The sequence below is a fragment of the Dasypus novemcinctus genome, chromosome 6 (assembly GCF_030445035.2).
Source record: "Dasypus novemcinctus isolate mDasNov1 chromosome 6, mDasNov1.1.hap2, whole genome shotgun sequence".
NCBI lineage: Eukaryota > Metazoa > Chordata > Mammalia > Cingulata > Dasypodidae > Dasypus > Dasypus novemcinctus.
The window spans coordinates 81004227-81026737 of NC_080678.1; the positions used below are offsets into that span (position 1 = coordinate 81004227).

The following is a 22511-nucleotide window of genomic DNA, read 5'->3' on the forward strand; positions in this document are numbered from 1 at the left end:
GGTGGGATGTATGCCATGTATTTGCCATCCCTGTACTGAAGGTTTCTGAATGGAGTGAGCCATGAGAGCCAGGGTGGTAAAGTTGGGCAGAGGCATCACTAACCTGGGAGACAAGAGACTTAGGTCCTGTTTCCAGTTTTGTCACCACCTAGCTGTATGACCTTGGTCAAGCACTTCTTCTCCCTGAGTCTGAGTTTCTAAAAGTGAAAAGTGAGGAAGAGTGGACAAGAAAATTTCGAATCCCTTCCTAGTCCTGACGTTCTACATCTCTATGACAAGAGCTGTGTTTGCTTGTGATTGGTGGGGTGGTGTACAGGAGAGATTTCTCTTGAACTTTTCAGAAAGAAATGCCCCCTTGGAATTCTACTATGGAAAGAGAGTACAACTAGAATTGGAAAGCTGAGCTTCAGGTGAGGCTGCTAGCCTTGGCCACTGCTCAGCATGATTTTGTCCATGGAGCACGCCCTTCACAACAGTCAGAGGGGAGATGACACCTCTGCAAGTTTTCCTTGGGCCCACCCCACACTGTGGTTCCTGTCGTTCCTGAGGCCTAGTCCTCTCAGAGCCTGCGCAGTCCCTGCTGGCCCTGCGAGGGCCACGTGGCACTTGTGAACAGCTCGCACCTGCGGGGAACTGGGGAGAGCATCTCTGAGGGCTCTGACCATGGTGTTTCTGGGTATCTGCCTCCTGCCTGGGGCAGCTGCAGTGCCTGGGACAGGGAAAGCCAGCCAGTTCATCTCCAGGTGCGGCCAGAAAGGCCCTAGGAGAGGGTGCCCAGGGCCACTTGGCAGGGGGGCCATCCCACCCAAGGGGCATGTACAGCTGGTGGTCTGGTCGCCATTAACATCAGCTGGGTGTTTTGGGAGACTACGACCCCCATTCCAACACCAACAGAGTGCAAGCCTCTGAAAGTGCCACGTCTGTGAGAACGGGGCCCGCGGTTCCTTCCTAGCTGCCACCGACGACATCTGAGGCTCGGGTTAAGTGTTCCACCAGCATCATCTCATAAACACTGATGCAATAATGCTGTAAATGCCCCCGTTTTGCAGGAGAGGAAATTGCACTCAGAGAGGTTAAGTGTCTTGCCCAAGGTCACAGGCCTTAAAGTCAGAGACAATGAGCAGAAGGAGGGAAGCCAAAAGGACCCACTGCTCTAGCGGGAATCGCTGGTGATATTTTCAGACTTTTTCCTGAGTATGTATGTATGTATGCTTTTTATTTTTTATTTTTACAAAAACGCAATATACTTTAGATACTGGTGTGTCTGGTTTTTTGGCTCTGAATCATAACATGAACATTGTTCTATGTAATAATTGACTTTATGCCTACTTTGTTTTTTCGATCGAGTATTAGTTAAGCATCATCTATACTAGCCCTAGAAAAGAGAAGACCAACTCACAGGAAACAACAGCTAACTCTTGAACACTGTGTACAAGCCATTCATTCACTTAACAGCTATCTATTGAGCTCTGCCATGTGCCAGGCACTGAGGGTGCAGCGGAGAACAAGCCAGGCATCCAGGGACAGCAGCAGGTCCGCCTCACTCCCCCCTGCTCCCCCGCCTCCCCCGCTACATGACTCTGCCGTAGCCTTGCTCAGGCCACCTCGTCTCTCCTGGGCCACTGTGGATGGGCACTGTATCGGTCCGGGTTCTCTAGGGAAACAGAACTGACGAGATTTGTAAATAGTATAAGATTTTATAAAAATCCTCTCACATGACTGGGGGGATGCACAAGTCCAAATTCTACAGGGCAGGCTGCAAACCAGGGGCTCTGATGAAGGTCCTTGATGAGTTCCCAGGAGATGCTGGCTTTCCAAAGTAGAGAGGGGAATTCTCTCTGAATGCTGAAGTCATGCATGCCCCCTTTTAAAGTCTTCAACTGATTGGATCAGATGTCACTCATTGCTGACGGCAATCTCCTTGGTTGGTTGCAGATGTAATCAGCCATCTATGCAATCAACTCACAGATGATTAAAGTCCATAAATGTCCTTGTATTACAGTGCCCAGTGCTTGCCGGACCGAACAACTGGCCACCATTACCTGGTCCAGTTGACACATTAGTCCAACCATCACCCGCACTGACTTGGTCTCCCGGCCGGCCTGTTCCCAAAGCATTTTTCACACAACTCCCAACGTAAGTTTGCATTTCTTTTTTTAAATTTTAGGTTAGAGCTGTTTTTTTTTTTAATTTTAAAGTGATACGTGTGCCTGGTCTTCAAAATTTCACACAACACTAAAGGGAAAAGATTCAGCTCTTATTGACCATTCCATTTTTAACTCTGCCAGCATTTTTAACCCCCTTGGGGCATGCATTCCATTGTGCCGAAGCACTCATCAGGTTTCCGGGGGCGGAGTGCACATCCTTGGGCGACAAGTCTTTGCCCCTGTCCAGGTCAGTTCTGAATGGGCCAGCAGGGCCTCCCCGGGTGGCCCCAGCTGCATGGTCACAGGCTCGTGGCCACCAGCGTCCACTGCAGCTCCTGCCTAGGCAAGCGCAGCCGAAGCCCAGAGGGGCAGTGCTGCTCCCACCTGGCCGGGGCCCAGGGTCCAGCTCCAGAGGCGTGGAAGTGCTTTCCCCACAGGGGGGCCCGGGCCTCTTCTTCACAGCCCTGTCTCTGGTGCAGCTGTCAGCTTTGGGGTCTACAGAGGATGGCTCACTCTCACAGCTGAGCAGACCCCGAAGAACTGACCAGTGTCAGACGTGGGAAGCGAGGGAAAGAGCGCGCTCTCCCCCGTCCCTGCCCAGGCAGGAAGGGCCGAGGGCAGCTGGGCCTGTCCCCGCCAGGGCTGGCTCCCGGGGAGCCCCACAGCCCAGCAGCCCTGAGGGCAGGGAGCAACCCCGGAGAGCGAGCAGCCTCGCCAGGCTGCCTGGCCCCAGCAGCCACCTCGTGGGCGTCCACCGACACGCAGGTGAGACATGCCTCTGTTTGGCTGGAGGAGGACACGTTTCCACAGAGAAGTCAGAGACTGACTCATTCTTGGGAGAGGAAGCCTGAGTCCTGAGAGCGAGGATGTTCGGGAAGTATGGATATCTCTGAGTGCGCAGGGGAGTGTTGGCCGCTTGTCCACTTATTTATGTCCTCATTCATTCACTCCTTCCTCCTTCACTCACCGGGTCACTCAGCAGCCCCTGGGCATTTGCTCCCATGCCAGACACTAGGACCCTAAGCTTGGCCCTTCCCAAGCCACCTCTGGATGGCCTCGTGATGGACTTCTGCATTCCCCAAGTTCTCATCCAAACTAGAGGAAGGCTCAGCATTTGAGCGCTTGCTTCCTTCTCCCAGTTCCACGGCTTGCCAATGATCTGCGGGTATCCACTCTTGAGGATTCAGGGACAACCCCCAGAAACCGTCACGAGGTTCTGGGCGATGAGGTCAGGGGCAGCCTCCCCACCCCTCAGGGCCGCAGCCCGTGGGTTGGTTCAGAGTGTGCCCGCGGTGGTTTCAGGGCTCCCATCCCTGCCCCCGGAAAGGCTGTGAGCATGGCCCGCAAAGCTGAGCCCTGGGCCCCGAGCGGCGAGTGGGGGAGTTCTGCTGCCTGATGCAATGTCTGGCAGGGCCGACCCTTATCGGAGCTCTATTCGCAGGGCCTGACGCTGACCCCCAGTGGGGGTGGGGTGGGCTGCAGTCCACGGGCCACTTGAGGCCTCAGTGGAAGGTCAGGGGAGCCGAGGGGCTGGCTGGGAGCCAACCATGTACAGAGAGAACTCGTTCTCTCAGGAGGGGTTGCTGAGCAGACGAGCCGCTTAGGGGACAGCAGGGAAGGGAGGCCAATGTCTGGCTTGCTAGGGCTGGCTGGGCCTCAGCTCACGCCTACCTTTCTTTCCACAGTCACTGAGATTTGTCCCCACACGCACCCCCGTTACACACAGCTGTTAGAAGCTTGACCAAGGTTCAGTTTCCCGTCTCAGAGTGCGTTGCCTGGATTGATATGAGGGTTGAGAGGGCTGATACATGGGAAGCCCCAGGCATGGAGGTTTGCCTTAAGTTCTCACAGTACACTCCCGTAGTGCCTGCCACGGTACATGCTTGTAGCACACACTCAGGGCACATGCCCATAGCACACGCTCACAGCATGCGCTCATAGCACACGCTCACACAGCAACCTATGTGCGGTTCGCTCAATATGTCAAACAGCTGCTTTTTCTAATTCTTCTGCTTCTTCATATTTCTATCAGCTTGGAATGATTAAGCATTTGCAATGGCTAAATGCTTTGGGAAAGGCATTTATTCATTAACTCAACAAGTATATAAGGAGTACCTACTCTGAGCCAGGTACCATTCTGGACACTGGAATACAAAGCTGGAGCAGACGTGATGCCCTCCTGTGGGGCTGATGTCCCAGCACAGGAAATAGGCAATGGACAAGGATGTACAGAATGATAAGTTCTATGAATGAAATAAAGCAGGACCCTGAGAAAGTGATGGGGTGGGGGGTTAGCATTATGCTGGTGGATATAGAAGGACTCCAGAGCAGGGGGCATTCGAGGCCTGAATGGTTAGAAAGAGAGAAGACCCGAAAGAAGAGTCCTCCAGGCAGAGGAGCCGGCTGGTGCAGAAGCCGCCCGAGGTGAGCGGAAGGGCAGGGGCTGGAGGACTGGTGGTGCCAGGTGCCGCGGGAGGGCGGCAGGGGCTGTCCCCAAGGCCCTGGAGGGCAGGCTAGGGACAATTTAACAACTTTATTGAGATATAACTCACCCCTCACACAACTGACCCATTTAAAGGGTACAAATCAATGGCTTTTGGTATATTCACAAAGTTGTGCCACCATGATCACAATCAATTTTAGAACATTTTCATTATCCCTGAAAGAAACCTGTACCCCTTGCCATAATCCCTTCTTGCCCCCAGTCCTAGGCAACCACGAATCTCCTTTCTGCCTCTATAGATTTGCCTATTCTGGACATTTCACGTAGCTGGAATCATACAATACGTGCCCTTTTGTCTGGCTTCTTTTGTTCAGCCTAATGTTTTCAAGATTCATCCACGTTGTAGCATGTGTGAGTACTTCATTTCTTTTATTGCCAAATAATATTCCATTTTGGGAACATGCTACATTTTATGTGACCATTCATCCCCTGGCGGCCACCTGGGTTATCGTGTTAAGGACTTTGTCTTTTACTCTGATACCCGTTCCCCCTCCCATAGTTCTGGGCACTGCTTGCACCTGCAAGGAGCATGCTAGTCATGCTAGTGAAAAGTGTCAGCTGGCATGGGGCTGAGGTGCCTTTAGTATCTCAGGGAGAGATGGGGTGGGCCTCACAGGAGCTGGGAGGACCTTAGAGATAACCACTGCAGCATCTTCTGATGAGGAAAAAGAGGTCCAGAGAGGGAGAGGGACTGGCCTAAAGACACACAGCAGGTCAAGGTAGACCTGGGTGGGGGTGAGAAGGCAGGCCAATCCAGGGCATTGTGGGGTCTTGGTCATAATCTGGAGAGGAATGGATGTGGAGTTGTGGCTACAGAATAAAGGCTAGGGCGGGGAGACCCGCAAATCCCAGTCTTCCTGTCGTTGGTGACAGTGTGGCTTCAGGTAACCAAGCAGGTAGTGGGGCCCAGGTACCAGGCCCAGCATCAGAAGCTGGACTTCTGGGGCTCTGAAGCCCACTGCCTGTGAGAGCAAATGCTCAGTTTCTTTGGCTGCCACAGTACTGGTGGTGGAGAGGCCCATTAGTGTTCTGGGCGGTGAGCAAGTTTGTGCCGCGCTCCTGAGGGGCAGGCAGGCGGGGTGCCCGAGCTGGGGTGGCCCCAGGGCCCAGCCCACCGTGCACACTCGCCAGGGGCCACCCTGAAAGAACCCAGCCCTTCCTGTTCCTTCCCTCCTCAGGTATGGCTCTCACCTGCGGGCGCTGGGTGTGCCTGGGCCCCAGCTGCCCCACTCCCCCGCAGCTCCAGGCTTTCTTCACCCTCGTCCCGAGGCCCTCCACCTTTTCCTCTGCCTGTTACTTCGTTGCTCGGATATGGGGGAGCGGGGAGCTATCAAGTATGAGGGGCCCGGAGGGGGCATCCGCCAAGAGGAGGAAACACTTTTCGCTGCTTCTAGGGAGCTGAACAGGGAGTTGGGACTGGCCACACGCACCGCAAGATTGGGGAGGGAGGGAGCCAAAGCCTCGTCCACATGCGCAGTTCCTGCCTGGGCTAGGCCTCGTGGCCCGCTCCAGGCCCTGGCGCCCTCCCTCGCGACCCTGTGACCTCCCAGCACCTATGACCTCACCCCACCGCCTGGCTCTGGGGACCTCCCACTTCCTCCCGGGACCCTTACAGCACCCTGGCCCTGTGGGCCTCCCAAGCTAAGCATGGGGCAGCCTGGCTGGGGTTGGGCAGGGCACCCAGCCGCCTGCCTTGTGCTTCCTGCTAGAGGGTGTTTCACCCTTGCGTCTTCCTTTTAGGGCAGCGCCGGGAAAGATCTTCTAGCCCTGTGTAGTTGTGGAGCTGAGGGGGCTGGGACGGCAACTCAGAAATAGAAACGGTCCCTGGAAGGGAGGGGACCAGAAGGTTCAGGAGCTCGCTCAGCCAGGCAGCCCTGGACGTCAGGCAGCCAAAGGTGCTGGCGCGAGAAGGCAGAGGGCAGCTGCGAGCTCCCCCACGCCATCCCTCTACGCCCCTTGTATTTACCGAACACAAGCAGGGACCTGGTCGCGAAGGCCTGTGGGCCGAGTAAAGGTGATGGGTGGGCAGGGTGAAGAGTTTGAAAGGCAGAGGGCAGCAGTGTCCTCTCCACCACTCACACGCCTCCCCTCGCCTCTCAGCTTGGGGGCTGCCTGGCCTCTCCCGGTGGGCATTTGCTGTTGCTGAGAAAGCCTCCAGGACAGTTGTTCTCTGAGGGGGTGCCCCAGATCAGCAGCACCTCCTGGGAGCTTCTTAGCAAATAAAACCGTCAGGCCCCACCCAGGCCTGGTGGAGCAGGACTCTGGGAGAGGCCGAGGAACTCTGATGCTAACCAAGGTGCAAGGACCACTGTTTCTAGGAAAGCAGCTGAGGAGAGGAAGACCCACTTCCGGTTGCCAACAGGAAATGAGCCGGAGGGGGTTCAGGGCAGCCTCCATTGCCGAAGTCCAGCCTCCGATCCCTGGCAGTGTTTGTTTCAGTTTAGGGATGAGAAACCATTCTCAGGACCCTGCATCCCCACGGCTGCTTGTCCCTCGACTGAAGGGGCTTCCTCCTGGAAACAACTCTTCTCCTTTGGAACTAAGCAGACTCATTTGGTTAAGGTCGTCTGGTAGCTGGCCACTTTCATTTTTCACACAAACCATGTTGTAGTTGACAGTTACCAATTTTTTTATTTAGAACAAAGCAGAATGTCCCCTACCCTAACACACTGGTGACTTCTGGGTTCACATGTCCCCTTCTAGCATCTGTTCACAACTGCCAGGCAGATCACAGAGCTCTCTGTTGTTTTCTCTCTGTTTTGCTTTCTGTGGTTTCCGTAACGTAACAGAGGTTCCCACAGACATCCAGGTCACTTGCTGAGAGGCCAGAACAGACACTCAAAGCAGACACACCTGTTTCTTTTGGTGCAGGTCGGCTGCCTGGGCCAAATCCCAGCCCCCGACTGCCCACCCGCTGAGGGACCCTGGACAAGTTACTGTGCCTCAGTTTCCTCATCTGTAAAATGGGACAGCTGTTCCCTTCTAGGGCTTTTGTGAGGATCTGATGAGGAAATGCAAAGCAAGTGACACCTGGCACACCTTCCAGCCCGAGTGTGAGTCCCTTGAAGCACGGACGGTGTCTGCTTGCTCACCACCGTGTCCCCAGTGCCTGCACCACAGGCTGGTACATAGGAGGTGCTTGGAAAATATTTAACAAGTACTGGGGGTGTGGGGGGGGTGGGGACCTCTTATATTTTGAATGTAACATTTAAAAGAAAATAAAGAAGAAAAAGGAAAAAAAATTCTAAGGACTCAAAACAAAAAACAAACAAGTCCTGGGAAAAGACCCAGGAAAATTAGAAAGAGGCAGGAATATTCCAGGTGCCTTGGGCCAGCGCTCTTCTCTCCCGAGTCTCTCCCTGCCCTCTCCACACCTGGGAAGCACCCCCAGTGCCCTAGTCAGTGAGAGCCCACCCCTGCTCGTCTCCACTCCTCCTGGCGCAGCCTGGGCACCTTGCACTGTGGCTGCTGAGGAGCAGAGCTGCTCCCTCCTGCACAGAACGGATTTCCTGGCTGTCCCTGAAGCCACTTCCATTGCATGAAGAAGGTGCAGCCCGGGGACCCTCCTTTCTGCCCTCTCTCACCCATGTCAACATCAGCCACTTCCTTTGGGGAAATACATCTTTTCCAGAAAGTTTTCGAGCAGTGGTAGTGAGCAGTTGGCCCTGAGCGCCTGCAGGTGGTCACAGTGTTTTTTTCCAGACTCCAAATCGGAGCAGGTCAGCTCCCACGGATGAGTGTCCTTTAGGAAAGAGACTCTCAGAAGCGGGGGCTGTGCTGAAATCTGGAGCCCACGGTGCTGGACAGGGGATGCGTATGATGCCGTGATGGTGGTGAGGACACACGGGAGAGGGATCTGGCTCCTCGGGGCCATGCTGTCTTGGCTCGGTTTTTACACATATACACAACCTTAGCGGAGGCCATTTATTCGTTTAGCTCCTCGGCCATTCAGTGACTGCGCATGAGTGTCCCCTGTGTGCCTGGCCCACGTGGAGGCGTAAGGAGAGGCCCAGACAAAGTCTCCATCCTCTGTGCAGGGACAGTCAGAATTGGACAAGTTGTCACAAGTGGATTCACTTTGTGACGAGGTTGAGGAGCCAATGGAGTCTTTGTACAGTGGGGAGCTGGGGGGCCTGTGGGGGGACTCTAACCTAGCCTGGGAGAGGCTGCTCCAGTAAGCTGAGACCTGAAGGCCGAGGCCATGGTAAGGATTTTGGTTAGAATTCAAGTGCTATGGTGGGTTTTTGTTTCATTTTTTGTTAATATTTTAGAAGTTATACATGGTAAAATTTCAAACAGTGCATACAGTTTCTAGAGGCACCACTGTTATCAGGCCTTGCATTTCTGCAGTCGCTGTCCATAAGTGTCCAAGCATCTATATTTCCTCCTTTTTTTTTTTCAAGTGGGATCATACTACATCAGTAACCCCCAACCTGGGACAATTTTGCACCTCCTCCCTGGGGGACAGTCAGCAGTGTCTGGAGACGTTTTGGGTTTTCACTACCTGGGGGGAAGAGGTACTAATGTCATCTGGCGGGTAGGGGTCAAGATGCTGCTAAACGTGCTACCATGCAGAGAACAACCTCCACAACAAAGAACATGCTGTCCAAAATGTCAGTGTGCCAAGGTTGTGAAGCCCTGTCCTGTATAAACACACTGTGTCTGTACCTTGCTTTTGTTTTTAATGTATTTTGTAAATTATGCCACGTCAGCCTTTATAGATCCAATTCCTTATTCTTTGTGGCAGCATAATAATCCATTGCATGGATGGCCCATCTTTCTAAATTTTTATTCTTCTCCCCCCTCCTCCCCAGAGGACTTGCTCGTCCTTCTGCTCTTTGTCTGCTAGTCTTACTCAGGAGACACTGGGAACCGAACCCGGGACCTCCCATGTGGGAGGCAAGTGCCCAACCACTTGAGCCATTTCCGCTAGTGGGATGCAGTCCATTGCAGTGATTCGTCTTCTTTAGGAGGCACTGGAACCAAATTGGGACCTCCCATGTGGGACGTGGGCACCCAATTGCTTAAGGCACATCCTTTCCCCTCCATCATTTGTATGTAGGCGTTTGTAGCCTTTTGCTCTTGTGAACATTTATGCTTCTTACCCTTGACCTATGAGCAAGTACGTCTATGGGATAAATTTGTAGAGTTGGAAAGGATAAATCAAAGGGTTCATAAGCATTGCAAATCATCTGATTTCAAGTATCTTCCAGTACCGTCTGTTTGAAGAGAGGGGCTGGGCTTCTGGCTGCTAACTAAAGCTGGGAGCCTCACAAGTGGTGGAAACGTCCTCTTTTTTCCCACCTACAAACGAGGGTGTCTTGACCGCCTGTCTCCCCACAGGACAAAGGGTCCCCTCCCTGAAGACGAGAAGCTGGGTCTCAAGTGATGCCCCTGCACTGAGTGCCTGAGGAGCCCACGGCCGCACCTTTCCCCATGGATAAAGGACTCGCTTTGCCCCAGGACTGCAGGGACTTTCTGCACAACTTGAGGATGAGAAGCAAATATGCTCTTTTCCTGGCTTTTGTGGTGGTGGTTTTTGTCTTCATTGAGAAGGAAAATAAAATCATATCAAGGTGAGGGATGCAAGCACCAGCCTTCCTTCTCAAGGGGGGCGGGGTGGGCGCACAGGTGACTGCAGGGTTCTCAGTGGACCTCAGCAAGTACTTCTCAAGCCCCTGCAGTGTTCCAGGCAATGGGTCCTGCAGATGTCCTCATGAGTAGAAGGTAGGACTGCACAGGGTAACGGTCTCCGAACTCATGCAGCCCGGGTTCGAATCCTGTCTCTGGCTCTTTGCAATTGTAAGATCTTAGGCAAGTTATGTCCCTTTTCTGAGTTTTAAGATCCTCCTTATAAGATGCCTGCCTTATAAAGATTTAATAAGAAAATGCAAAAGCATTTAACCCAGTGCCTGGCACATAGTTGGTGTCCGATAGTTGCAGGTTGTTACTACTAACATTAATTCAGTTCTTAGCCTAGAATGATGGCAAGGCAGGGTCCTGCTTGGGATACCTTGGTGGGTAGGGCTGCCAAGTACAGCTGTCCAGGTCGTGTATTACTCAACTCAATAGGTTACCCTGGGAATGCCGCCCCCTAGAGTTGGAAGTGCTGGTGGACCTATGGATTTAGAAAAATTCTTAGGTCTCCTCTCCTCCCAGGCACCACCCCTGCAAGGTGGGTAGGATAGGCATTGGGCTGTGAAGCACACGGTTCCCTGCCTGGGTCCCCTTGGCACAGCCTGTTGTAGTCTGTGCCTACAGGGTCTTCCTGCAGCCCCCAGAAACTCTCCACTGAGGGCCTTCTTTATCTGCACACTGTCAAGTCAGGAGTACCAGGGAGTAAGAATCTCCCGGAGCAGCCCTCAGCCAGGGCCGGATGGCAGCCTTCCACCCTCCAGCAGGTTGAGCCTCAGTTGCCCGCAGGGGTAGCTGCCCTATTACAGCACATGCTTTACTGACTTCTCTTCCTAACTGCCTCCCTTCCCTACTCCTCTATAAGTTCATCCCTTTATGTCCCAAATAAACCACTTACACTGAAATCCTTCCTCAGAGTCTGCTTCTGGGGAAACCCAACTACAACCAGCTTTCGGTGATCAGCCTGGGGGGCCACTTGGAGGAAGAGCCTGAGAGCACCGGGAATGGGGTCCCGGATCAGTCCCTGACCCCTCTCTCCCCTTGCGCTCCCTCACAGGGTCTCGGACAAGCTGAAGCAGATCCCGCAGTCCCTGGCCGATGCCAACAGCACGGACCCAGCCCTGGTGCTGGCTGAGAACCTGTCCCTTCTGTCCCTGAGCGAGCTGGATTCGGCCTTCTCCCAGATGCAGAGCCGCCTGCGGAACCTCAGCTTGCAGCTGGGCGTGGAGCCCGCGGCCGAGGTCCAGACCCAGGAGGCAGAGGAGGAGGAGAAAGCGGCGGAGGAGCGGGGGGAGCCGGGGCCGCCCCGCCCCGCGGGGGCCCCGCCCCGGCGCCACGTGCTGCTCATGGCCACCACGCGCACGGGCTCCTCGTTCGTGGGCGAGTTCTTCAACCAGCAGGGCAACATCTTCTACCTCTTCGAGCCGCTGTGGCACATCGAGCGCACGGTGACCTTCGAGCCGGGGGGCGCCAACGCGGCGGGCTCGGCGCTCGTCTACCGCGACGTGCTCAAGCAGCTCTTCCTGTGCGACCTGTACGTCCTGGAGCACTTCATCAGCCCGCCGCCCGAGGACCACCTGACGCAGTTCATGTTCCGCCGCAGCTCCAGCCGCTCCCTCTGCGAGGACCCCGTGTGCACGCCCTTGGTCAAGAAGGCCTTCGAGAAGTACCGCTGCAAGAACCGCCGCTGCGGGCCGCTCAACGTGACGCTGGCGGCCGAGGCCTGCCGCCGCAAGGAGCACATGGCGCTCAAGGCCGTGCGCATCCGGCAGCTGGAGTTCCTGCAGCCGCTGGCCGAGGACCCCCGGCTCGACCTGCGCGTCATCCAGCTGGTGCGCGACCCGCGGGCCGTGCTGGCCTCCCGCATGGTGGCCTTCGCGGGCAAGTACGAGACCTGGAAGAAGTGGCTGGCGGAGGGGCAGGACCGGCTGCGGGAGGACGAGGTGCAGCGGCTCAGGGGCAACTGCGAGAGCATCCGCCTGTCGGCCGAGCTGGGCCTGCGGCAGCCGCCGTGGCTGCGCGGCCGCTACCTGCTGGTGCGCTACGAGGACGTGGCGCGCCGGCCGCTGCAGAAGGCGCGCGAGATGTACCGCTTCGCGGGCATCCCCCTCACCGCCCAGGTGGAGGACTGGATCCAGAAGAACACCCAGGCGCCGCGCGACGGCAGCGGCATCTACTCCACGCAGAAGAACTCCTCGGAGCAGTTCGAGAAGTGGCGCTTCAGCATGCCCTTCAAGCTGGCGCAGGTGGTGCAGGCCGCCTGCGGCCCCGCCATGCGCCTCTTTGGCTACAAGTTGGTGCGGGACGCGGCCGCGCTCACTAACCGCTCTGTCAGCCTGCTGGAGGAGCGCGGCACCTTCTGGGTCACGTAGGGGGCCTGTGGCCACGGTACCCCCTCCTGGTGAAAGTCCGGCCCCGCCTTCCTCGCCCGGGCGCCCCGGAGAGCCCGCAGAGCTCTGCAGAGCAAGGGCGGGAAGCTGAGCCAGCAGGGCAAGCGCTCCAGCTGTAGAAGTAGGCCCCAAGCCAGCCAGCTTTCCCACCAGCCGCGGGCCGGGGTCTCACTCGGAACAGGACAGTGCCATGACCCCCTTGGGAGCTGCCAAGCTCAGACCTAAGGGGCTGTGGTCCCCTGAACAGGACTGAGCAGCCCAGGGCTTATGGACCAGCTTATCACACCCACAGAAATGAAGATCGAGCACACAGCAGCGCCTGAACACCCTGTGGGTGAGGGCGCTGGCAGGTCACTGCCTGGAGCCCAGTGTTAACCTTTCAGTGTCTGGCTTTTAGAGAAGTTGAGTCTGGGTGGGTTCTTGGGGAAGGGGCCAGGACAGCTCAGGGAGACAGAGGGGTACATTTAGGGATCATCAGGTGACAGCAGCTGTTCACCAACCAGTATGGAGTGACTTTTCATAACTAGTATAGCCACACTGGTGTATGGTTGAACATTAGCCCCATATCGGGCCACAAAACACACATGTATACATAAAAACAAATGTTCACACACCACACAGAGAGACAAAAGTATCATGAAAATGCAAATACACACACATCTCATATGCCTACAGGGTGTATCTGTGCCACACACCTGAAGGGGGCCTTTGATTACATTTTTAGAATTATTTGAACTGGTGGAGGGAGGAAACGGGGTCGTGTGCAATGACCCAGTCCCCTCACCAGACTTAGGACTGAATAGTGGATTTGGAGCTGCCAAGTCTGCCTTGGATTCTTGCACTTCCTTCTGTGGCTCTTCCATGTCCTCACTGCTGGCAAACGGATATTTTGGAATGACGTGGCCGACTCACATGAATGCTGTCCAAAGCCCTGTCCAGCTCAGCCAGCTCCCAGCAAGTCTGTCCATATTTGAATGCTGCCTCAGGCCCGACCAGCAGAAGTGGCTGTGGTCCCTGGAGATGAAAGAGCCAGGGCCAAGAAGACAGTACAGAGTGCTCTTGGGGGAGAAGTCATATCAGGATTCCCCTTCCATGCGAAGACTGCCTTCTCTCCCATGGACAGAGGTCAGCCGGCCAGTCGCCATGGTTACAGCCAAGGACTCGAGTTCCTCCTTCAGGCTCTGGAGAGGATTGCTCAACTGGGGATGGGCTGGGTGTGTTATTTGGGGTTAAGTTATTTATGGTTTGGTGTCCTTGGTTTGTGGCTGTGCTTTCAGTTTGGTCTCAGCAGGAATGCCACTTGGAAGCTTGTGGGCTTGAGGGACCGAGGGGCCTGGGAGAACTAGCAGGGATTCTTTGGCTCCTGCGGGACAAATGAGCAGCAGTAGCCACGTGGCGGCCCACAGTGCCCCCACTTGCTTTTCTGCTTGAACCCCACGTGGAACGAATCTCAGAACCCACCACTGTTCCTGCTGCACATCCAGAAGCAGCGAAAGTCAGCAGCCCGCAGCCCCAGGGGAGAGGCTGGCCTCCAAAGGCTTCCAGATTCCCTGGGGGCCAGGGACCTTGAGGCAAGCAATGAGCGACCTCAGAGTGGAAGCCCTTCCCCAGCTCCCACATTCGAACCTGAGAATTTGTAGGGAGATGGGGGAGTTCACCTCGGGCTGGCTGGCTTGGGGAATTCATCCAGATACTGTCTGACTTCCCCAGCAACCTTCAGGTCAGATGAGTCCTGTTGTCAAACTCGGAGGGCCGAGTTTTGGGTTGAGTAATATGGACACTTGGGAACTAGAGGATCCAGGTCGGGTAGGTGGCTCTGTGGAGTCGGGAGGAATGGTATCCTGCCAGGAAGTCGCCGTTTAAAAAGGTGAAGATGCTAGCCGTCTCGGTGTTTGTTCTAATCAGTGTGTTTGAGCCCCTGGGTCCCCATCATCATGGACTTGAACCTTTCAGGGTTGTCTCCATTTTGCAGTTCAAGGATAGATTGTAGAGGGGGCTGTTTCTGACTGGCCAAAGGCACTCCAGCCCTGAAAACTTGACCCTGGGGCAGAGTGGGGCCAGGACGTTTCTGGCAGGCCCAGAAGTGCAAGGCATCTTTCCCCAGCCACCACCCTGCTCCCTCCTCTGTTCCCGGGGTGGGGGTGGGGGAGGGGGCAGCCACCTCTGGGGCTCTTCCTAGGAGAGAGACCTCGCTGTGCGGACAGCAGGCTGGGTCCTCCCCTCCTTCATCTCTGGGGCCACAGCCCCCTCCATCCCTCAGCTCTTGAGGACGGTATGGAGAACGAGCCTTTGGGACTTCTCAGGACATTGACACTTTGTACGCTGCAAGTTGACTTAATTTATTTATTTTGTGGAGAAGAAGAAACAGAGAGTGCCTTAGTATTTGCAGGGACTCAAAGCTGTACCCGAATCAAGAAAGACAAATTAGTAAGAACCATTCACACACTCCACACACACAAGGACCCCCGAAGATGATTCAGTATACAAGAGGAGAAAATGAAGATGGGCCTCGTCAAAAACTGTGGCCCCTGGGGGCTGTTTAAGGAGACTCCTTGCTTTCTGTCAGTTTGATGTGAAGACGTGAACATTAGGCCCTTTTACTGTGTTCCAGTTGCCCTGGTGTCTGAGACAAAGGAATTCACATGAGTGTTGCCTTGAAACCCGTCCCCCTGGGGCCCCGCGGCGCTCTGGGAACCCTCGGGGTTTGGGCAAGGGGCAGCGGGGGTGGGGGAGGTGACTTCTGTCTGGACGCACCAACCACGGGACCAGGGGTTTTCAGTGTGGAGCTGGCGCGGGAGGGGTGGTCCTGCTGGGGGCGGGCCCGCCTCGCCCCCTGAGGCCAGCTCTGCTTTCTCTGCCTGCACTGGCGCCCCGGCGAGCCTTCCGCTCCACAGAGCCCCCCCAGCCCCGAGACCGGGAGCGGCCGAGGCCTCGCCTGCCTGGGCCGCGCCAGCGTCCTCCGCACAAGAGGCTCATTCAGCCGCGTTGCCCTTGCTGGTGAGGACCTCTTGAGCCTGGCCTGTATAAATAGTTCAGAACATTCCAGGCCTTGGTGAGACAGGGCAGTGGCCAGCACCTGCAGGGCTGTCGCCACCGCAGCCCGTTCCTGGCTTCACCCCTGGACCTTGTTTGGAAACGAGGGGGGCTCTGGGGAGGTCCTTGAAGGTAGTCAGGGGAGGCAGGATTCCTGAGGCCCCGAGAGGTGGAAAAGCAGCTCCGTAGCACACATACCCCGCGAGTTATCGTCCAGCTATTACCAAGGTCGGGAGTCATGAGCAGAGTCTAGCTTTTTGTCTTTATGATATACACACAAAAATGAATCATGAAATAAACAGGAAAAAAATTTTTTTAACAGTTTACTCACTGTCTGCCAGGGCCCTCAGCCTGGGAGCTGCTGCCATGAGGCTGGAGGAATGGGGCTGCTGAACCCCCAAAAGCAGAGGGCACCTACTTACCCATCAGAGTGGCATCTTTTCCTGTCATCTCTGCCACCTGCGTGGTGATGGAACGAGTCCAGTGGGAGGTGGTACGTACGGTCCCCGCTGAAGACGCACGCTAGGTCCAGATGGCAGGAGGAGATGGAGGCTTCAGGTGGTGTCTGGGCCTGCCCCTATGGTCTATGGCCCTATGTGACCCTCTCCCATGCTTGTGCCTGTTTAAATTGGTGATAGGGCCTGTCCCTTAATAGCCCGAGATCACGAGGCAGCTGATGGCTGCGTCTCCAGAGCAGTTCCCATTCTGTTGGACACAACCCTTCCCACCTCCACCCCCCAAAGACTGAAAGCAAAGAGGTTTCAGAGGATTCCTGGGGCAGGGAGAGCTGGGGGCAGAGCAGATGCCTGCAGAAACCAACTTTAAAGGAAACTTCTGGTACAGGTCTTGTCAGATGGTATGAACAAAAAGAAGGAGCATCTGCTAAAATCCAGGGGCCCCCAGCTTGGTGGGTTTGCTTGGGAAGGAATCCAGACTTGTCCATCTAGTGAATGCCTGCAAATAATTCCCCCGGCTCAGAGGATGTGGTCCAGCAGGGAGGAAGGATGCCCAGGGTTTCCCAAATTCCACATCACCTCTCAAACTGCCCACAGTTTTGGGAATAGCAGAAGCTGCTCTTTACCTCAAAAGATGGAGAATTGGCAACTTCAGATGTCTTAAGAGCTTCAAGATCTTGTCTCTTGGTTTTGTCTCTTGTCTCATCCCATGGCCGGGCATGCGGGATGTACTAGGTACGTGTTTCCCAGGATGCAGATAAGGTGCCATCATCTTGGGCCCTAGCTCTTTTGAAGCCCAGGTAACATATTTGGTAAATAAAATGACCCACATACCTGGGCTTGGGCCAGACACTCCTGAAGTGTCCATCTGTCATACTCTGGGCTAAGTTTGCCTGGATCTCCTGTCCCTTCCTAGGTCCTGTAACTGTCAATTTTGTCACCGCCTCAGTCCTGTGTCATGGCCACAGTGATGCTGGACATGCCCTTCATTGGCCATACATGACCGCGGTTTGTACATGTGTCCCCAGGTCTATGCGTAGCGTTTTGCTCATGCTGCTTGGCCCCTGGCCCTGCCCCGCACTGCTCCCAGCCTCCTTGCCAACCATGTCCCAGAAGCCCTTGCCGTTGGTGGACATGCAGGGGCTGCCCTTCAGAGGGCTGGCGGCTGTGCCAGTCAGGATCTGCTTTGCAGAACAGAATGTGAACCTTGTGCCCATCGCCGGAGGGCTTACTTGACTTATTTAATTAAAAATGGAAATGTGCAACAAGCAAGATCTGAGGTGCATTTGTTCTTGGTGGCAATTGTGTCATGAGTATTACCAGCAAAACATAAATTAATAAACCAGGGGCAAAGGGATGGCTTCCAGCTAGAGGAAGGGCAGGGACTCCCGCTGCGAGTAAGCACAGGGTGGGAGATGAATGCTTTTTATGTTCTGAAAATGTCAGAGCTGATGATAACTACTTGAAGGAGACAGCTGTAGGAACAAGGTTGGAGAGAAATCAGGCATTGAGGGGCAGGGACCTGGGGACCTGGGACCAAGACCTGGCGCTGCCACTACCTGGCCATGTGACCTTGGCAAGTCACTTCTATCGGCTCCCGTTTCCTTCAGCATGGGGTGGGGGGAAGCCGTAGTTTACAGCTGTTGTTTCAGGAGTCCCTTTAGGGAGTGGAAGGGCAGGTCACACCCTCTCTCAGCCAGAGCAATTGTGTGTGGAACTGCGTCAAGGGAGATTGGCCTTTAACAAAATCTTGAACTAGGAGATTGCTAGGGACCCTCTCAGCTAAGAAATTGAATAGAGTCCTTTCAAACTGCAATCACACTGCCGTCAGTCATGGTAACTTTAGTGAGAATTCGCTTTCAGACCCTCCTAACAGCTGTGTGGAGGGAACAGGCATTCCCCCAGGGAGAAGGGAGGGCGCTCACTGTGGAATAAGGGAAGACAGCTGGGTGGAGCTTTGGGGGTTTGGGGGTTTGGGGGAAGCAGAAACAGCAGCAGCAGGAAGCAGCAGAGGAGAGCTGAGCACTGGGGACTGGTGTTGAAATGGGACCTTTCCCCCAAACCTCAAACCCGGTGTCTGCCATTTTACCAGGGCAAGCTTTGGAAGCTCAATCATTTCCCTCCCAAAGCTTAAAATATTTGAGTCAGGGCAGTGACAAGTGTGGACTCTCCCAGCTCCACCCCCCACCCCCCACCCCGCCCACTCAGCCAGGAGCTAGTGCTGTCTCTACTGCTCAGGGAACTAGGTTTATTTAGTTTAATTTCTGGGCTGTGTTTCCTGCCACAAATGACCCTCCTGGAGAAACAAATTTCCCCTAATGATAGAGCAGAGGTGCCTGGTCACCCCACCCAGCCACCCCTTCAGTGAGCAGCCCGGGCCGGAAGCCATCTCCCCCACCCCCACCACCATCCCCCTCTCCCACGGCTCCCGGATCCCTTTGGGCTTCTGAATCTTCTTTCCCTAACACCCCAAAATACTGGACTCTCAGAAGTCACTGAGCACCCCATGGGGTCTCTGAGGGAGAGGCAGTCAGCTGGAATCCACCCCAACAAGTGTTTTGTCGCCCCCAGAGGCCTGGGCTGTGCCATTTGCTCACGGAGCCCCGCCAGTCCCACTCAGGCCCTGCTGGAGGCTGCAGCAGTGTGTCCCCCCAAGTGCATCTGGAGGAACTGCTGCCTAGGAAATGGCCCAGGGGAAGGTACATGCATATTAGCATAACAAACGCTCTGAGAAGTCCTGCTTTCCTTTGCCAAGCCCAGCATTTTGCTCACAGGGCCTTTTTTATCAGGAAAAACTTTTATCGTGGAAATGTTTTTTGTTCCAACAATCAATATTTTGCAGGACTCTGACATTCTGCAAAATAGTCTATAGCAATTAAAAATGTCCGGGACTAAAAGCCAAGGTAGGCAGACAACGTCTGGTGGGTGCGGCAGCAGGGGAGCAAAAGCCAAGCGTCAGGCCTACCGGCACCCTTCCACCTTCCCGCGTGCCCACCTGAGCGGCAGCCCAGGCGGCAGGCGCCCTGGGGAGGTCGCAGCAGCCTTGGGGGCACTGCGGAGTGGAGTTCACAGCCCCAAGGCGTTGGTGCTGGCCTCACAGAGCCACTTGGTCACCTGAAATCCTTGGTCCTTGGCTGACCCACCTTAACCTCTCTATGGCTTACCCCAAAGATGGGGTGACCTCCTTAGAGAGCGCAGAGCCTGAAAAAACAGGCCAGGCATAATCACCGCTGGGCACCATTTAGCCAAGAGATCAGAGCTTGGGGTAGTTCTTAAAGGAGCCATTTCTGAAAGGGCTGGGCCAAGGCTACCCGTGCAACCCGTTCCCTGGAGGTGTGATCCTCTAGCGGCTAGCAAAGCCCCGCTCAGTGCTGCCCAGCAGTGTATTGGAAGACAAGCAGGTAGTAAATGCTCAGCAGGAGAGGCCGGCCCGAGAAAATCCGAATGGGGAAAAGAAGAAAGGAAGGAAGAAAGGATGGGAGGGAGGGGCGAGTGGCAAGAGGGGGCGTTTTCAAGACAGCCAAGGCGCTGTAAAGAGCAGTCTCGCCCACGGACGTGGGGTCTGTGGGTTTGGTTTGGTTTTTAACAATTGATATTAGAGATCAACACTTAAAATTTGAGGGCGATTACCCACAAAGCAGATTTCTGGTTCCTCTAGAATATCAGGTGTCTTTCTTGGGTTGCGTTAGAAGGAGCCTCTGAGACAAGAGTGTGAGAGCAAATGGTCTACTGGGGAGTGGCAGGCGGCCCAGCGGGGAGGAGGGAAGAGAGGGGCTGTTAGAGGGTGGGCTGGTGTGCAAGCCCCCCACTCGGGAAAACCGTGTAAGCCCCGTGACTTGGGGAGCCCCCCCTGGGGGAGAGGGGAGGCGCCGGCAAGATTCCCACGGCAAGTCCTGGCGGTCACCGGCCCAGCCGTTCTTGGACAGCATTGATGTCCGAGCCTACCCCTCGCCCCAGGGGAGCAGCACTTGGGAATTCTAGAAAAAGCCTTCAGGTCCAGAGGAGGAGGTACGGGCAGTGGGAAGCCACCCAGAGCTCGCCGAAAGGTAAGACGGGACGTGGGGCTCTCACTCCCTCGGGACCCCCTGGCTGCTGCTGGGAGAAGGCCCCAGTCCCTTTAGGTGGAGAGGACGTGGCTCCCCAGTCCCTAGGGTCTCCCCAACACTGAGGCAGCCTGCCGATTGCCATTTGTCTGCACTTGCACAGCAGAGAAATCTTTGTGACTCCATGTCTGTCAACAGTGAGAAGCCTCAGGCCGAGAGGGCCACAGCGGGCCTGCACTCACCCTGACCCCTCGCAGCCACCGCCCGCGTTTTCAGCGCCTGCGGAGGGGCTGGTGGAATGCTGAGGCCTGGGCTGGCCGCCCCGCCTTGTCCGCCCCGGGCCCTCACGTCAGACCAAGGTCAGAGCAAGGTGGCCGCCCTGGAAACCTTCGCTTCTGCTTGGGTCCGCCTGGTCCAAGCACTGCAGCACCCAGGAGTGGGGTGGGAGGCGCCTCCCACCGCGCCCACCCCCACTGCTCCCGTCCACCCCTACCCCGGAGCCCCGAGGGGGTGGCCAGGAGGAGCCGAGAGAAGAGGGCAGGTGGTTTGGGCCACCCGCAGGGCCCACGCGTCCCGGCTTGCCTCCAGCCCGTGGCAGACCGGCCCTCCCCCCCAGGGAAGTCTTCCACGTCTTTCTGCCCTTGCACTTGGCCGGGTGATCACCTGGGGCGGGGTGATCACTTGGGGAGTCCTTGGGCATGTGCCTCCTGTGATCAGTGATCACTTCCCAGTGCCTGGGCTCAAGCACTGCCCAGGAAAGCTCCACGGAGCTACCAAGAAAGCAGGGAGTGCAGAGGCCTGGGGACTGAGAAGCGGCTTGCTCCACGGAGGCAGGGCCGAGGCAGGAGGCCCGAAGGGTCATGCTGGGCCCGGCTCGGTCCTCAGAGCGAAGCAGAGCAGCCCAGGCTGGTCAGTTGCACTCTGTCTTACAGGCACAGGAGTGAGGCACAGAGGATGAACAGCCGGCAGTGTCAGGATGTGACTCCACGACCTCGCAGATCCCTCCGCCTGCCCGTCCTTTACATCTTTGTCAATCTCCCACCTCGATCGTTGAGACCCCACAAGCCTTGTGAGTGTCATCGAGGCACAAGCCCGGGAGGCACTATCCTTTGGGGCCACACAGAACAAGCCAGAATCCCTCCCACATGCCAGCTTCTCAAACCTCTGCCCCCAAGCCTGTTCTTCTCTAGGTTTGAATAGCAGCAATGTGTCCTGGCTGTGTGACCTTGGGCCAGTGACTTGCCCTCTCTGAGCCTCGAGGTCCTTCTGTGTCAAGTGGGGATAACAACATCAGTGGGAAGGGCTGGTGATGCACATCATGTGCCCGGTTCACCATGGGCCCTGAATAAATGGCGGGGCTGTACTTGAAGATGGTCGGTGGCCCTTTGTCCTGTGCTCACCCTCTTCAGGAAGTCTCTCCATCACTGAATCAGCAAATATTTTGAAGGCTAGAACCAAGGCCCACGTAGAGCTTATAAGAAGACGGGAGCCAAACGGAGCCCCTCAGCCTCTGCGGCAGGCAGGCTGCCTCTGCAGGACAAATTCTGAAAGCAGGAGCTGAGGTTCCAAAGACGAACCCTGAGATGACTTCAGGGCTCCTCCCAGAATTTGGGTGGGGTGGGGTGGGGTGGGGTGGGGTGGTGCTGGTTTTCTCATCCTTTCTGGTAGTTTTCATTAATTCCACCTCTGTCTTCTAACACTCTCTTTGCCCTGACTTGATGTTGATTTATTTAAACAGTTTCTCTTCCAGGAAAAAGAAAAAAAGCCCTCCTCCTTCTGTCTCTATGAGTGCAGAGATTGACACTCAAGAACCAAGAAGATACAGGTTTCAGTCAATCAATTCAAAATCTTGCAGCGATTCTCCCCTAGTCCCGGCCCCCGAGGGGTCTGTCTGGCCACATAGAGGAGTGTTCGCATTTGGCCTGGAGCCCATGGCCTCCTGACTTATGTCCTGTTCGGCTGAGGGGCCGAGGAACTGTGAAGGAGACACGTGTTCAAGGCTTGCCCACGAACGTCAGAATCCAAGGAGCACGTTACAGAGACCTGCTCCTGATGTCTTACGTGTAGCTGCCCTTGCCTCTTTGTCTCTCATGGATGATTAAGTCCCTGACGTCAGTAATTCCCGTTGTCACCCACCATGCCAGACACAGCATGAGTGGTGGTTGAATGAATGAATGAATCGTGATAAAGCTAAAGAAGCACTTGGAATGAGCACTTTCTATTTTTAAGATTTAATTAATTAATTAATTTCTCCCTACCCCCTCGTTGTTTGTACTTGCTGTGTCTATTCATCTTCCTTACTTCTT

General features: G+C 55.4%; 1 protein-coding gene across 1 annotated transcript in view; it reads left to right on the top strand.

The window, feature by feature from the left end:
- The window catches only part of CHST3 (carbohydrate sulfotransferase 3), a 38215-nt gene extending 20785 nt beyond the window's left edge, over positions 1–17430 (top strand). Inside the window, exons 2-3 of the mRNA XM_058298992.1 lie at positions 9994–10226; positions 11342–17430. Of these exons, the coding sequence (XP_058154975.1) occupies positions 10087–10226; positions 11342–12656 (1455 nt within the window). The 5' untranslated portion in view covers positions 9994–10086 and the 3' untranslated portion in view covers positions 12657–17430. The remainder of the gene's footprint in view (positions 1–9993; positions 10227–11341) is intronic.
- The last annotated feature ends 5081 nt before the right edge of the window (positions 17431–22511 follow it).